This window comes from Bidens hawaiensis, unplaced genomic scaffold (genome assembly GCF_021521415.1).
Source record: "Bidens hawaiensis isolate Kalapana, Puna unplaced genomic scaffold, B.hawaiensis_p1.1 tig00029356_1, whole genome shotgun sequence".
Taxonomy (NCBI): Eukaryota; Viridiplantae; Streptophyta; class Magnoliopsida; order Asterales; family Asteraceae; genus Bidens; species Bidens hawaiensis.
In genome coordinates, this window is record NW_027494859.1 from 185,393 (window position 1) to 200,676 (window position 15,284).

Consider the following 15,284-nt stretch of genomic DNA (forward strand, 5'->3'; position numbering starts at 1 on the left):
CGAGGATACATCAAGAATTTCTTTGACTGAAGAGTTTGCTTAACCTGTTCCTTCAAATGATCAAATACTAACTCTGAATAATTATACGGCTTGTTCAGAATCAAGGCAACAAAGGCCGACTGCAAACTCAGTCTACACTCATCAAAACCACCCCGACGGCCACTCATACAATGAAGTAAAACGTGTAGCAGATACTTGTATGGTGCACACACCCCATTCTTATTCAACATGGACTTAAGAATATTTCCATTATAGTGCAAACGGGTGAATAGTCCTCTAACTAACGACCTGTCAAATTCACTCGGGTAATCGTCATTATCATCAAATTGAAGTACTGGGCGAATCACTGCAACATCAATTGTAATTGGAGTTTGATTGATTGTAGCCCTGATGATCTGATTTTCTTCAACATATGCAGCCGTGTTCCAAAATTGTCTGATAATACTTAGATACACCTTTGGTGTAGCAGTGATAGCATAGTGTATCTTTGATCGTCGTAAGAAAGTCAACAAATCTCCAAATGTTTCCAAATCAGGTACATCTTGATCAACATAAGCACAAATGTTGTGCTTTTTATCAAACGGCAATAAGATCAATTCAGCTTGTTGATCTTGTTGATCCTGTGGAGGTTGTTCTGGTGGTGGTTGATTTTGTTGTTCTTGATCAGCCATGTTTTACTATATAAATAAAATTGAATATGAGAAGAGATATCAAAATATATCAACATATCTATAGATGGTGTATATACGTAATCAAGGGATATGTATAATTAATATATTTACACGTATTAGACGTTTTAAATTCTTTAATTAAATTAATTGAACATCTAGTTAATATAATTAAATTAAAAAAAATGAAATGTCATTCGTTAACTTCTCACTGATTCGTTACAATACTGTAACGAATCATGCGATTCGCTATCAAGTAAATTAACTAAAGAACTGGACATAGCGAATTACTATATGATTTTGACGAACTAACATCAAGTTCGTTATATTTTAAGCGAATCCACAACTGATTCATGGAATGCCTTATTCGCACAGCTAGTTCGTGTAGAATCTTACCGAATTGGACACGAAACAGTCCCAACTCGCTAAGACTAACGAATGGTCAAAAATTAAGACTTTTTCTTTTACTCGCATAGTCAAGGTCAAAATCAGGAAGAACAACAACAGTCAACATTATAAACCCAGATTCAATTTGGCCATAACTATCGTTGAATCATCGAGATAATGATCTCGTTGTACTCGGAATCACGCTCTTAAGCTAAGATCGATGAGATTGAGACTCAATATCTCTAACTACCTAGGTTAAATGAACCCACTGTAGACACCGATAACAAGTAATCATAATTAACCCAGCAAACAACAATCAAATGATGATTGAAGTCCACCAAGGGTATCGAAATCACATTCCGATCACAATGACAGCTAAATCATCAAGTTATTAACATAAATTATACATAAATAGGTTTAAAAAACTCGGAAACCCTTAAAAATCAATTATTTTTCTATCAAATCACAACCATTTTTGACGAAAATTAGATCGCAATAATCGTCTATACCTAAGAAACTCAAATATATCCTTGAAATGTCAAAACGAGAAGGTCGAAATTTCAGAGAAAATTAGAACAGAGTTTCTTTAAGGTGAAGAAAGAAGGCGAATAGTGGAGAACTGTTCGTTTTTCTTGTCTTTTATAACCTTGCACGCAACCCGAGGTACAGCTGGCACGAAGTAGGCACTTCGTTTTAATTAAAGTTAGCGAATTAGCCCATTCGCTAATTCATTCGTTACCTTAGGTTAGCGAATTACTTCCTGATTCGTTGCTTGATTCGTTAAATATGCATAACGAATGGGATGATTCGTTATAGAGTGCGGAAGCGAATTAGGTGAGCGAACCAGAAGCTAGTTCGCTAAAGAATCACCTAGTTCGTTATCCATAAATAACGAATTGGATTTTAACGAAATAAAATCTTTCATTTAATATTAAATTAAATAATTAAAAGAATTAAATAATAGAATTATCGAGAATCATTTTATCTCGATTACTAAAATACCTTAAAAACATTTCATTTTTCCGAAACATAAGTTAAGAAATATTTAAAAAGAAAAAGAAAGAAAATCTTTTTGGTATTTTGTAAAATAAAGAATAAAGATTATCCGAATCATAAAAATAGACAATATTTTTGTGTTTTTCAATGATTTATCAAACGAAATATATTTTTGTATTCTTGTTGAGTTTTGAGCAGAGAATCATATTGACCAAATTGCCCTTCCATCACAGTTTTATATTTCAGCGATATTATGACTGGCGTTAAGTCGGTCATTGATATTGTTGTCCACTTAAATCTTATAACAAACCTTCGAGCATTTTTGTGATATGATTTATGGTTCAATTAGCGCACAGAATATCAGAAACTATCAGCCCTTAATCTCGGTTCAAGCTTAATTTGATTTTTGCCAAATCACCCCAACTTGACTTAAACCATTATAATGTTGATCAAAATTTTTGATACTAATTGAGAACTTTTGAGCAATGCATCAAGTTTCCTTTACTGTGAGTGAGTATGCACGAGTCCATCTGTCGGCTTACATACATTGTATCCCCTGGGGTCCATTTCTTATTGGTATTAAGACGCACGCAAGGGAGGAACAATTGTATGACTAACAACGTATTTTGATCAAGTCAATAATTTAGATTGTACAAAGTACAGCGGTGATCAAGTTTAATGACTTTGGGTTTGCTTCTTAAAAGCGAGTGAAATATTCATGCTTATGAATACCCAGATGATTAAGCCGCATAAAGACTCACAGTGTCCAGAATCCTAACGCTTGTTATTTGCTTTATTTTATTTTTGGGTGAACAATAAATATAAGGCTTGAGTATGACTGGTTATTACATTTCTGCCATCCTCACCGAGACTTTTGCTAGAGACTAACACCTCTTTCAATTTGGCTTTTCTTTAAGTTTATATCACTTACTTTGCTCTAACAGCTTGTTTAAGACCTATCAATGCACCAATGATTAAGCACACAGTCTTTTAAGCTTATTTCTTTCTAGATTTGGGGTCAAATAATCAATGTACTATCATTTTCTCTTTTTGCTTCAAAAACTCAAAATTTTGAGGAGCATAAAATGATTTAAAGATTGCCCCAATTAACTTAAGTTCACAAATTAATGGCTATCCTATTCATCTACAAGTAGAGAACAGGACCAAGACATGCAAGCATGTTTTACAAACTTAAATAACTGACTAAATTCTCAGCTAAAATAAAATAGAATACTTAATGAACGCCCCAAATACTTTCCATTTGTCCGATAAATGGCTAACCCGAAGATTTCAAGAAATTATCAGGACCAAACATATACAAGTATATGTCCTTCAAAATAGAAGCAAATGACATTATTTTCAGCGATCATAAGTGAAAATCTTTTTGGTTTTTTTTTTACAAACTAAAACCACAATCTTTTTGTCTTTTCGGATTTTCTTTACAAAACATAAAAATTCACACTCTTTTTGACTTTTTCAAATGGTTTTCTATACAAACAAAAATCACAATCTTTTTGGAATTTTCTAATTTTAAAATGTTTTTGGTTTTTCAGAAAATATAAAAACATAAAAACACACTATTTTTGATTTTTTAGTATTTTTCAATGTTTTTGGATTTTATCTATACAAACGAAAAATACAATCTTTTTGTATTTTCTAGATTTTCTCCCCCTAAAACTAAAATAAATTATAAAAGAAAAAAAATAACAGAAAATAAAGATAGTCATCCTTGTTTAAGGATATCAGCGAGGGTCTTCAATCCGTTTAAACCAAGCAAAAATTTAAAATGTGTTTTATCAAAAGCTTTGGTAAATAGATCGGCTTTTTGAAAATCAGTGTGCACTTTCTCAAGATCGATTAATTTCTTTTCATAGCAATCCCGTATAAAATGATATCAAATTTCGATATGTTTAGTTTTAGAATGTTGTACGGGATTCTTGGTGATACTAATAGCAGCAGAATTATCAATCAGGATAGGAGTAGTAAGAAACTTCAAACCGTAGTCGCGAAGATGTTGTTGTATCCACAAAACCTGGAAACAGCAACTCGAGGCTGCAACATACTCAGCTTCGGCGGTTGAAGTGGAGACCGTTGTCTTCTTCTTACACTGCCAGGAAACAAGCCGGTTTCCTAAAAATTGATACATCGATTATATCAAAATCGATATTGTGGTTTTAGTTTGTAAAGAGAAAACCAAAAAGATTTTCACTTATGATCGCTGAAAATTATGTCATTTGCTTCTATTTTGAAGGACATATACTTGTATATGTTTGGTCCTGATAATTTCTTGAAATCTTCGGGTTAGCCATTTATCTGACAAATGGAAAGTATTTGGGGCGTTCATTAAGTATTCTATTTTATTTTAGCTGAGAATTTAGTCAGTTATTTAAGTTTGTAAAACATGCTTGCATGTCTTGGTCCTGTTCTCTACTTGTAGATGAATAGGATAGCCATTAATTTGTGAACTTAAGTTAACTGGGGCAATCTTTAAATCATTTTATGCTCCTCAAAATTTTGAGTTTTTTGAAGCAAAAAGAGAAAATGATAGTACATTGATTATTTGACCACAAATCTAGAAAGAAATAAGCTTAAAAGACTGTGTGCTTAATCATTGGTGCATTGATAGGTCTTAAACAAGCTGTTAGAATAAAGTAAGTGATATAAACTTAAAGAAAAGCCAAATTGAAAGAGGTGTTAGTCTCTAGCAAAAGTCTCGGTGAGATGGCAGAAATGTAATAACCAGTCATACTCAAGCCTTATATTTGTTGTTCACCCAAAAATAAAATAAAGCAAATAACAAGCGTTAGGATTCTGGACACTGTGAGTCTTTATGCGGCATAATCATCTGGGTATTCATAAGCATGAATATTTCACTCGCTTTTAAGAAGCAAACCCAAAGTCATTAAACTTGATCACCGCTGTACTTTGTACAATCTAAATTACTGACTTGATCAAAATCCGTTGTTAGTCATACAATTGTTCCTCCTTTGCGTGCGTCTTAATACCAATAAGAAACGGGCCCCAGGGGATACAATGTATGTAAGCCGACAGATGGACTCGTGCATACTCACTCACAGTAAAGGAAACTTGATGCATTACTCAAAAGTTCTCAATTAGTATCAAAAATTTTGATCAACATTATAATGGTTTAAGTCAAGTTGGGGTGATTTGGCAAAACGCCAAAAATTCACCGAAAATTTTCGAAAAATAAATTTTAACGCCAAAATTTTCAAGAATGAAAACTCACTTACGAGGAGTATTCAGGAAAAAATTCACTTAAGAAAATTTTTCCCGCCATTTTACTTTTTTTTTAACGAATTATCTCTCTAATTCGTTACAAATATACATATTCACTCCATTCGTTACATTAGTTCGTGCTCTCCATTCGTCAAGCAATAACTCATTCGTTACACACTTAACGAATCAACTCAATTCTTTATAAATTACCATTTTAATTCGTTATAACAATCCTCATTCGTTATAACAGTTACACGAATGGCCTCCCATTCGTTAAGAATTCCAATTCGTCATACACATAACCTTAATTCGTTACCAATACCTTAACGAATCACCTTAACGAAATAACTTAACGAATTGCTTTAATTCGTTATTTTTAACTTAACGAATCAGCTTCACGAATTGCCTTAATTCGTTACATATACCTTAACGAATTAGCTTAACGAATCACTCTAATTCGTTATCATAACCTTAACGAATTACCTTAATGAATAATCTTAATTCGTTAACTTTTCCATAACGAATTGCTACAGTGATTCATTAGACTTTCCTAACGAATCAGCTACAGTAATAACGAATCAGGTTGTTGGATCTGAACTGCTTCGCCGGAAAAACGAAATTCACCGGAAAAATCAGTTATCTTGCCGGAAAACTCAGATCCGGCCGGAATCTGGATTTTTTGAACTTCATCCATGGTGAAATCATCAAAACACCATAAATAACCATGAAAATCTACCCGAACACTCGGATTTTCACCACGATTCCGAATATATCAACCATTAAACTTAACAACCATTAATTCAACATCAATTAACTTAACCCATATCATGCTCTTCCATGGTGAAACCTTCAATTCACCATAATTAACCACCAAATTCCACAGAAACATGAGGATTTCAATTCTAAACACAAATCCATCATCCAATTAACTTAACAATCACTAAATCATCATAAACCGAATCAAAAGTTAACATGCTCTTCCATGGTGAATCACTCAATACACCATAACTTAACACCAACTTACACAGGAAGCTACATCTTCCATCAATAAACATGAATTCACTCTCAAATCCACCAATAACACACTAATTTACTCTAGATCTGACCAAAACCCGAAGAACACGAAGAACACGAAAAACTCAGATTCATACCTTAATCGAAGTATCGAGAGCAGCTCTTGCTCTGATACCAATTGTAGAGAACGTCACGGATCTAGCCGCTATGATACATCGATTATATGATACGAACACATATACGTTAAATACGGTTTATTGATAAATTATGAATAAATTACATAATAACTTATGGAGAACCTCACATCTCTCATGTGTGTGAACTCACATAATTATGAATGGGAGCATCCTATATATAGGCTGCACACTCCCATTCGTTAACTTAAGCCTAATTCGCTAAGTTAAGGCTAATAACTTAACGAACCAGTTCTCATTCGTTATGCTACCATAACGAATGAGCTTATACCTTAACGAACTAGCCTAGCATATAACGAATGGACCTCATTCGCTATACAAACCATAGCGAATGGGCCATTTACAATAAATAAACAATCTAGACTATGTATAACTTATTCGAATGCTACAGACAACCATTTCGTGCACTAACATCCCCCGTTTTCCCTTTTATGTTTTGGGGGTAACATGCATACTTATTCAAAACAAGAATGATTTATTATACACTTTTCTCAAACCACAAACTTTAGGGTATATGATACTTGGAATACTTGCTCTTTTGTGTGTTATATGCCTCATATGCTTTACGTGCACAAGTGTTTATTTTTATGTTGTTGTTGAGCCTCATTAAGTATGATCATACGCTCTCCTAACTACTTAGCCTTGTGCTAGTAGAATAGGGTCTCATTATCCAAGTATGTCGGTTGTTACCGAGTAGAAAGGATCCTCATTACATATGTTTTTATATACCACAATTGATGCTTTTATTTATAGTCTTATATACGTTTGTGGATTTCGCTCATATTATATATACTCAAACTATGAAATTTCTCACCAACATACGTGTTGACAAAATATTATTTTATGCATTGTTACAGGTTTGACTTTTATCGACTTGAGGACTTGAAGAAAAACGTTACCAAGACTATTAGGATATCAGTAAAACGAACAATATAATTGTTTACTTGTGTTCAATTTGTTTGTATGACCAAGATGTGTTGTTTATTGATTTGTGAAATAAATGAGTTGTTTAAATATTGTCAATTTAATAGTGTCTTGTGTTTTGGGCAATCGGTTGCACCCCGGCATGTTCCGCCTTGGGTCGGGGTGATAGCCCTGTAACACTGTACCATGCTTGAGTTAAACCCTGCCCGATGTTACTTGGAATATATCATTACTCACATAAAGCTTACTCAGACCACTGTATTATTAATGAATATCTTGCCCGATCTTCCAATCACTTGGCTTCGTGAGCTTGGTTAGCCAAGAGCTTACCCGGAGGTAAACCTTACTCGGCTATGAAGAACAAACTTGCTAGATATAATGAACCCTGCCCGGATATACACTAACTAATGAACCCTGCCCGGTATGCACTAAAGAAGACTTCTAACCTTACCCGATAGGCAAAATATCATGCCCGGCTATGTAAAACCTTGCTCGGATGTCTCAGGTGTGCCCGGCTCCATACTTAGCGATTTCTGAGGAGGTTGAGAAGATTCCAATATCCCTTATGATCATTTTTTAGGTCAAATCTTGACTCAACACTAATATACTTTTACAATTAAATAAACCAAAATTAAATAGAAAACTTTTGATTGGTTAGAATCTCTTCTCGCACTTCTCAACATAAAAACACTTAAAGCATGAGGTACATGTGTTAGTAAGGGTAAACATGTCTTTTAAACACAATCCATTCAACTTACAAGTTTGGTCCCTCATCTTTAACTATATTATGTTTTAATTTAACTTGTAAACTAACTTTCCACCCATGATTTTTAAACGACTACAACCTTTTCATACGTTAATATTTTTATAAACAAATTGCACCATAAAAACGAGTATTTTATTCTCTTTAAATTGGATATGATATTGTTGTAATTTTTTTTTCATTTTAAATAAATTAATATGTTACGTAGGGGTGTTCAGTGTCGGTTTTTGATGGTTTTTAAGTTAAACTTGTGAGTCCAACCGTTAATACTGATTTCTTGTCGTCCAAAACCAAACTCAACCATTGAAAGTTAAAACCGAATCGTTACTAACGGCCTGGTTCCAGTTTAGTTTCACAGTTTAAACTTTAATAATAAATTTAGTTTAAAATAATTAATAATTTAAATGTATCATCAATTTTAACTAAAAACCAACATAATATGATACTTGAGAAGATCATAAATAAAAAATGTTAATTTTAGCCACATAAATGGTAAATATTAATGGAAGATCTAGGACATGAAATAATAACAATAAAGATTACAAAAGGAATCATATTGCAATTAGGTTAATTTACAGTCTTTTCTGGTTTCATAGCCGGTTGCCGATATAAACCGCGAACCAACCGTTCACCACGTTTTTAAAATAATGAAACCGACCAACAAACCGAAAGTAAAAAAGAAAAAGAAAAAAGAAGTCAAACCAATGACCGATTTCAAGGTTTTAACCGAACATTAAACACTTATATTTGTATGTGATTAACGGAATCAAACACCCGCTGTATCGCGCGGGCACCCGTCTAGTGAAAAATAATAAGGATCAAGAATAAAGATTGGTTAATGTATGTAAAGTTGTGTTTTGGTAGAAAGGTTGGCCTTCAAAATAGATTTTTAAAGATTTATTTATTTTTTTTAAACTTTTTTTATTTAAAAACTTTGTTGTTTTCGATTAGATTGTTAACGTGTTGTAGTTGGAGTTTCAATAGAAATGAAATGTAACATGAGATGATGATACTTTCTTCATATAAGTAGAGTTAGAAATAGTGAACAACAATGAGGATGAATGCAAAGAAACAGATAATGCCTGGGGATATAATTTGAATTAATTTTGTTTTGGAAGTAAGAAAAAGAAAGGGGATTTAATCAGGGCGGTTGGCCTTCAAAACAGATTTTTAAATATTTGTTCTCTCTGAAATCTTTGTTGTTTTTGAATAGATTGTTAAAAGCGTTTTAGTTGGAGGTTCAGTTGAAATGAAATGAAATGTAACATGAGATATGAGATATGAGTGTTCGGAGTTCAGTTGAAATATAGCATGATTTTGGGGAAGTACATAATCACGACTACAAATTGAAGTTTGTGGATGATTCTTCATAACTAGAGCGAGTGGTTCGTGCATGTGGGTATAACTCCAGTTTCATGAACCATCTATCATTGAGAAAAGCGTAACAGTGATTGATGATCATTTGTCAATTAATACCGATTGGGATTGAAACCTTAGTTAATACCGATTGGGATTGAAACCTTAGGGGAGGCGGGCTGGTGCGTGAGGGGCTCCCATCATGATAGCCGCACGAACACCGCCGCCGGTCCCCCATCACGCATTGGAGGTGCGTGATAGCAATCACGCAAGTGAGGGGGGAGATTTCGAGGAGGGAGCCGTTGGATATATATATATATATATATATATATATATATATATATATATATATATATATATATATATATATATATAAAGAGTTTCCTAACAATGATAAGAACTAATAGATTTTTAACATGTGCATTACAACATATGGTGAAAGAACAAATCTAGGAAACTATGTCGGTTATAATGGTATAAGAGTAATTCTAGGAAACTATGACGGTTTTTGATAATTTTAAATCTCAACCATTGATTAACATGATCCAATGGCTATGATTTATTCTTAGTCTTCCTAGGAAACTACTTGTTTTTAGGATAACCCTCCTCTATATATATATATATATATATATATATATATATATATATATATATATATATATATATATTTATATATAGAAAAATGTTCAAATAAGAATAAGAAGTTTCCTAAAAATGGTAAGAACCAACAAAATTTTGACATTTGGCATTACAAATTATGGTGAAAGAACAATTCTATGAAACTATGTCGGTTATTGGTAATTTTAAATCTCAACCATTGATTAACATGATCCAATGACTATGATTTATTCTTAGTCTACCTAGGAAACTACTTATTTTTAGGATAACTTTCTCATATATATATATAGAAAAATGTTCAAATAAAAAGAAAGAGTTTCCTAAGAATGATAAGAACCAATAAATTTTTGACGAGTGACATTACAACATATGGTGAAAGAACAATTCTAAGAAACTTTGTCGGTTATAGTTGTGAAAGAGTAATTATAGGAAACTATGTCGGTTTTTGGTAATTTTAAATCTCAACCATTGACTTAAATGATTCAATGGCTATGATTTATTTCTAGTCTTCCTAGAAAACTACTTCTTTTTAATATAACCCTCCTATATATATATATATATATATATGTGTGTGTGTATTAAAACTCATCACATCACACCACTACCCCTAGTAAATTTCACCACATGTGATGAATTTGGACTTGATGAGGTTGCACACCACCGTTATGTGTGAAGAGAATGGAACCACCCCTCCCCTTAGAATAGAAATGAAGTTGTACTTGTCTACAAGTGTCCTGTCCTACTCCTACCTTTGAGACATTATTATTAACAAATCAAATCACAAAAGTGCTCAAAGTAACAACACAAGTTACAACTAAAGAGATTTGTAATTAATATATGTGTAACTATTGTTCGGTTAAGGGTTTTCAAATTCATCGAAAGAAATATTAGTAACGATATTTTTCATGTTAGTAAAAAGAAGAGGCTAGTGTGTGTATAGAAGTCTAGAATAGACTAACCAGTTAATGTTAACCATCACAGAACCTTCACAAGTATGCATTCACATTCACCACAATCATTCCCTCTCGTCTTATGTTCCTATTACTCACTTGGTAACTCTCATGTTCTTATATCGGTATCGAACGGAATCGGTTCTAAATTACCGATCCCAATTTTATTAAAAACTTGGTATCAATACCGGTACAAAAATGTTCACTTTGAATTTCCCGTTACCATTTTGTTTAAAAACTTGGTATCATAGACAAAGTATCATAGACAAAAATTTAGTAGATATCGGTACCGATTTTGAATTTCTCGTTACCATTTTTTTCTAAAAACCTAATACCAGTATCTTTAGAAAAAATGGTAACCGGAAATTTAGAATCTTTAATTCATTAAACACGTGGTATCATAGACAAAAATTTTGTCCGGTTTAACTTTATACCACACCCCTACAAATTATTTAATTATATAATACTTCCACGTGTTTAAAATACATTAATTATTTATATATTTTTGTATGTATAAACATTCAATTTATCACCTTATGCTTTATAGGCTAAAACAAACCAACATTTAATTCATTATTTTGAATTAGAACAGAAGTAAGAGAAAAAATAGCATCTAATATCTTCAAGATTCTAATAATACCATCCATCCATCCATCCATCCATCATCAACAAAAGAACACTATTAACATGAAATGAAACAACCTTCCAACAAAACATTGAACTAAAAAATTGCAGTTTCTCATCCCAGTTAATCATTTGTTCTGCAAACACTACTCCTCCATACCTTCACATGTCATCTGTCAACTAGTTATTCATGAAATACTCCATTGGTATGGATGGAGGACAATACTTCTTTGCAACAAATTTGTACTGTTTCACATAAAAAAAAAGACACCGAATTAACTTCAAACCCATGTAAAAATCACCAAAAATATATATATATATATTTATCAAATAATAATACTTACCCTATGCTGACTGTACTTTTCCCTAATTGCTGGCAAACTCGAATTCGGGCATTCAGAAACAAGTGTATGCAGAGCCTTGACACATTCAAACAATTCTGATGGTTCATACTGAGTGTAATGCTTCAATGTTGGGTTCTGTAGAATTATTATGAAATTATTAAAACTATAATAAATGTGATTTTGAAGAAAATAATAACTATGAGCTTGAATGGGACGGGACATACCCAAGGATTTTGGGATGGGAAAAGTATGAATCTTGCTAAGAATATCGCGGATGCAGCAACAAGAGACGGGGCGTGACGCAGCATATTATACTCTACAAGAGATAACTCGGATATGTAGCTTGCCAAACACTCCAAATGCATTGATGGAGCCTGAAAAAATGGACGGGTTGAGCAACGGTTAAAACATGTTCGGGTCAAGTGGTTCCAGGCCATCCAGAAAACACTTGTTTGCCTTTAAAACATTTCTTTAGAGAGTATATTATTGCTCATGATCTAATTGGACCCCTTTGATCCATTAGAATATACAATAATTTATTTGATTTAACACATTTGATCTACTAAAAACAAAATAACACTCATTGACAAGCCCATTTACTCACAGAAAGTGACCCATTTGAAAGTATAAAGGTGCTATTATGGCCCATATACTCATTAAAACTGACCCATTTAAAAGTATGAAAGTGCATTATAGCCCAGTGATTTAGTTAACCAATATATGAACAAAAATAATACACATTGACCTGACCCGTTTACCCATAGAAACCAGCCCGTTTAATTGACCGAGTCAAAAGCTCAAAAGTTAATTTTTACCTCATTTACACCATGAGCAGCGCGAACAAATCTTCTCAAGAAACACCTAACTGTTGGGGCTGTCAATTCAAACTTCAAAAAACTCAGAACTTTAGACTCCATTTGCAACACCTGCCAAAAGACAAACTTGTTAGTCAAATGAAACAATAACATATATCAATCACAAAAAACACACACTTACCTCATCTTTAAAGTATGTATTATCTGTTATATAGCAAAATTCCTCCACCTGTGGTGCACAAATCTCCTCATACTTCCTGAAACATTATTCAAATCAAGTCAATTTCTTTTCAACCAAAATATGCATATAATTCAAATAACAATAAAAAAAATATTTTATAAACCGCTTACGAGGCAATCATCATACACGCGACACCTAGCAGCTGCAACCGTTGGCGATCCATTAGGTTTCCAGAAAGATACCGGTCAATGTAGTTAATGGTCAAATACAACGTGTCCGGCACAAGCCTATACTCTTCAGCAACCTCCACGAGCCAATCGATCAAGATCGCACGCATGTTGGCATTAATATCTTTCTGCACCTTCTCCATGAAATCAACCGCAGACCTCTTTTTCATCTCAGATGCACGAAGATGCTGGTAAATGTCACAAGCAATCGTTGCACATAACTGTGGGTCCATGAAATCCACATCAAGATCAACCACCTTGTCATTTGTTCCAATCTCAACAAGTATCTCTCTTTTGCACACATTAACTGTTAACAAATTTAAAACATGTTAATAATTACACAGCATCATAAAAATTAAACATGAAAACTTATAAATTATTTAATTACCAGTTTGTTCCACATGATCTGAGATGTTGAGTTTGCTGCTCGTTTTCCTCTCGATGGACTCGATTGCTGCAATGTCATTGCGGTCGATGTACTCAACATCAGGGCTGTTTAACGAGTCACAAGTCGACATCGACTCGTCCATGGAAACCGATAACCCGTCTGATTTAGACGGAGAGACAACAGGAGGAACATTGATCTTTGAAACCTTGGACACGGTTTCATCTTTTCTGAGTATGATTGTGTTCTTACTACTCAAACTGTTGTTCTCATTCACATATCCTTTTTTCGAGTCACCGACCTTGGAAACACTCGGTACCATCTGAACAAAGCACGGTTCATTCAGTTAATACCCGTTTGTATTAGTTCTTGAGTATAAAAGATTAATAAAAATTAAAGAAACCCCATAATCAATTTACTGGGTTCATCATCTTATATCAAATTGAAACACCTTTTAAGTTTTAAGTTACTGTCGTCATCATTATTTATCAAGATTACTAAAAACTACCATAACCCTAATTCAAGAAAACCCAAAATCAAATTACTGAAAATCATCATCGTTAATCAAAATTAAAACAACAAAAGTTCAAACGATTGAATCTTTTAAACTTTATTTTACTGTTGTCATCATATAAATTATCAAGATTACAAACAATTAACCAAAACCCTAATTCAAGAAACGCTAAATCAATACACTGCAAATCATCACCCTTCACCAAAATCAAAACAACAAACATTCGATTGACAACAATTAACGATCGATTATCAAGAAACCCATAAAAAATTAACACAATATTTAAAGAATTTGGTTATACCAGAGTAGACGATGGTCTCTGGTTCGTAACATTGGCCAGAGCAGTACGTTTCTTGGCCATACGCGGCGGCACGGCGGCCGATTTCCCGGCGAAATTCTCCGACGCCTGCCGCTTCGCCAGAGACGACGTCAATTTCCGGTTATTAGTCACCATTGACATCAAGATTGCAGAAACTAGGGTTTTAAAATTGACAAACAATAACGCAAGAAATCGAACGGCGTTTGTGGGTTTTACTGGGTTTTAATCGAACAAGAAACCCAAATCAAAATCTTGAATTAATTTGACTTTGAAAGAAAGTATCCGTTTGATTTTGTCAGAATAGCGAAAGAAGGGTTTAAAAAAGCAGAGGAATTGAGGGGGTTATTTAATGCTACTTTTGAAAGAGGGAAAGAATGTGATTTGAAATAAGGGTTGATCCTGGCCCTTGGATTAAACCAGGTATTCGTTAGGAGCGGACAACTGATGGGCCCCGCAGGGCTCTTGTCTATTATATTACATTGGGCCTTGAGTGAGGGGTTGGTTTGGGATGAGTCTGGAAAGTTAGGGGGTGAAAGTGTGAATGTGAAGGCATTGGGTTTCACAAGGGTCTTGTTTTTTTTTAAGATTTTGATTTTGAATGTTGAGCACTCTTTTAGCATGTGGCTTTTTGAATTCGAATTTGAACGTTGGTGTTTCTCAATAATATTTTATAGTTTTTTGAATGAGAGTCAATAATATTTTACGGATAGAGTGTTCGCTTGTTTTCTACTTTTGAGTGTAAAGTACTATTATATTTGATTAATTTAT

The 15,284-nt window shown here is 33.4% G+C and overlaps 1 protein-coding gene across 1 annotated transcript; it reads right to left on the reverse strand.

Annotated features, from left to right (window-relative positions):
* Positions 1–11,764: 11,764 nt before the first annotated feature.
* Positions 11,765–14,827, reverse strand: LOC143578825 (cyclin-A1-4-like). Its single transcript, XM_077062295.1, has 8 exons — positions 14,499–14,827; positions 13,687–14,005; positions 13,242–13,605; positions 13,072–13,147; positions 12,891–13,001; positions 12,300–12,449; positions 12,076–12,210; positions 11,765–11,977 (listed from the first exon to the last, which is right to left on the reverse strand). The coding sequence occupies exons 1-8, from the start codon at positions 14,655–14,657 to the stop codon at positions 11,912–11,914; spliced, it is 1,380 nt and encodes a 459-aa protein (XP_076918410.1). The 5' UTR covers positions 14,658–14,827; the 3' UTR covers positions 11,765–11,911.
* Between the last annotated feature and the right edge of the window lie 457 nt (positions 14,828–15,284).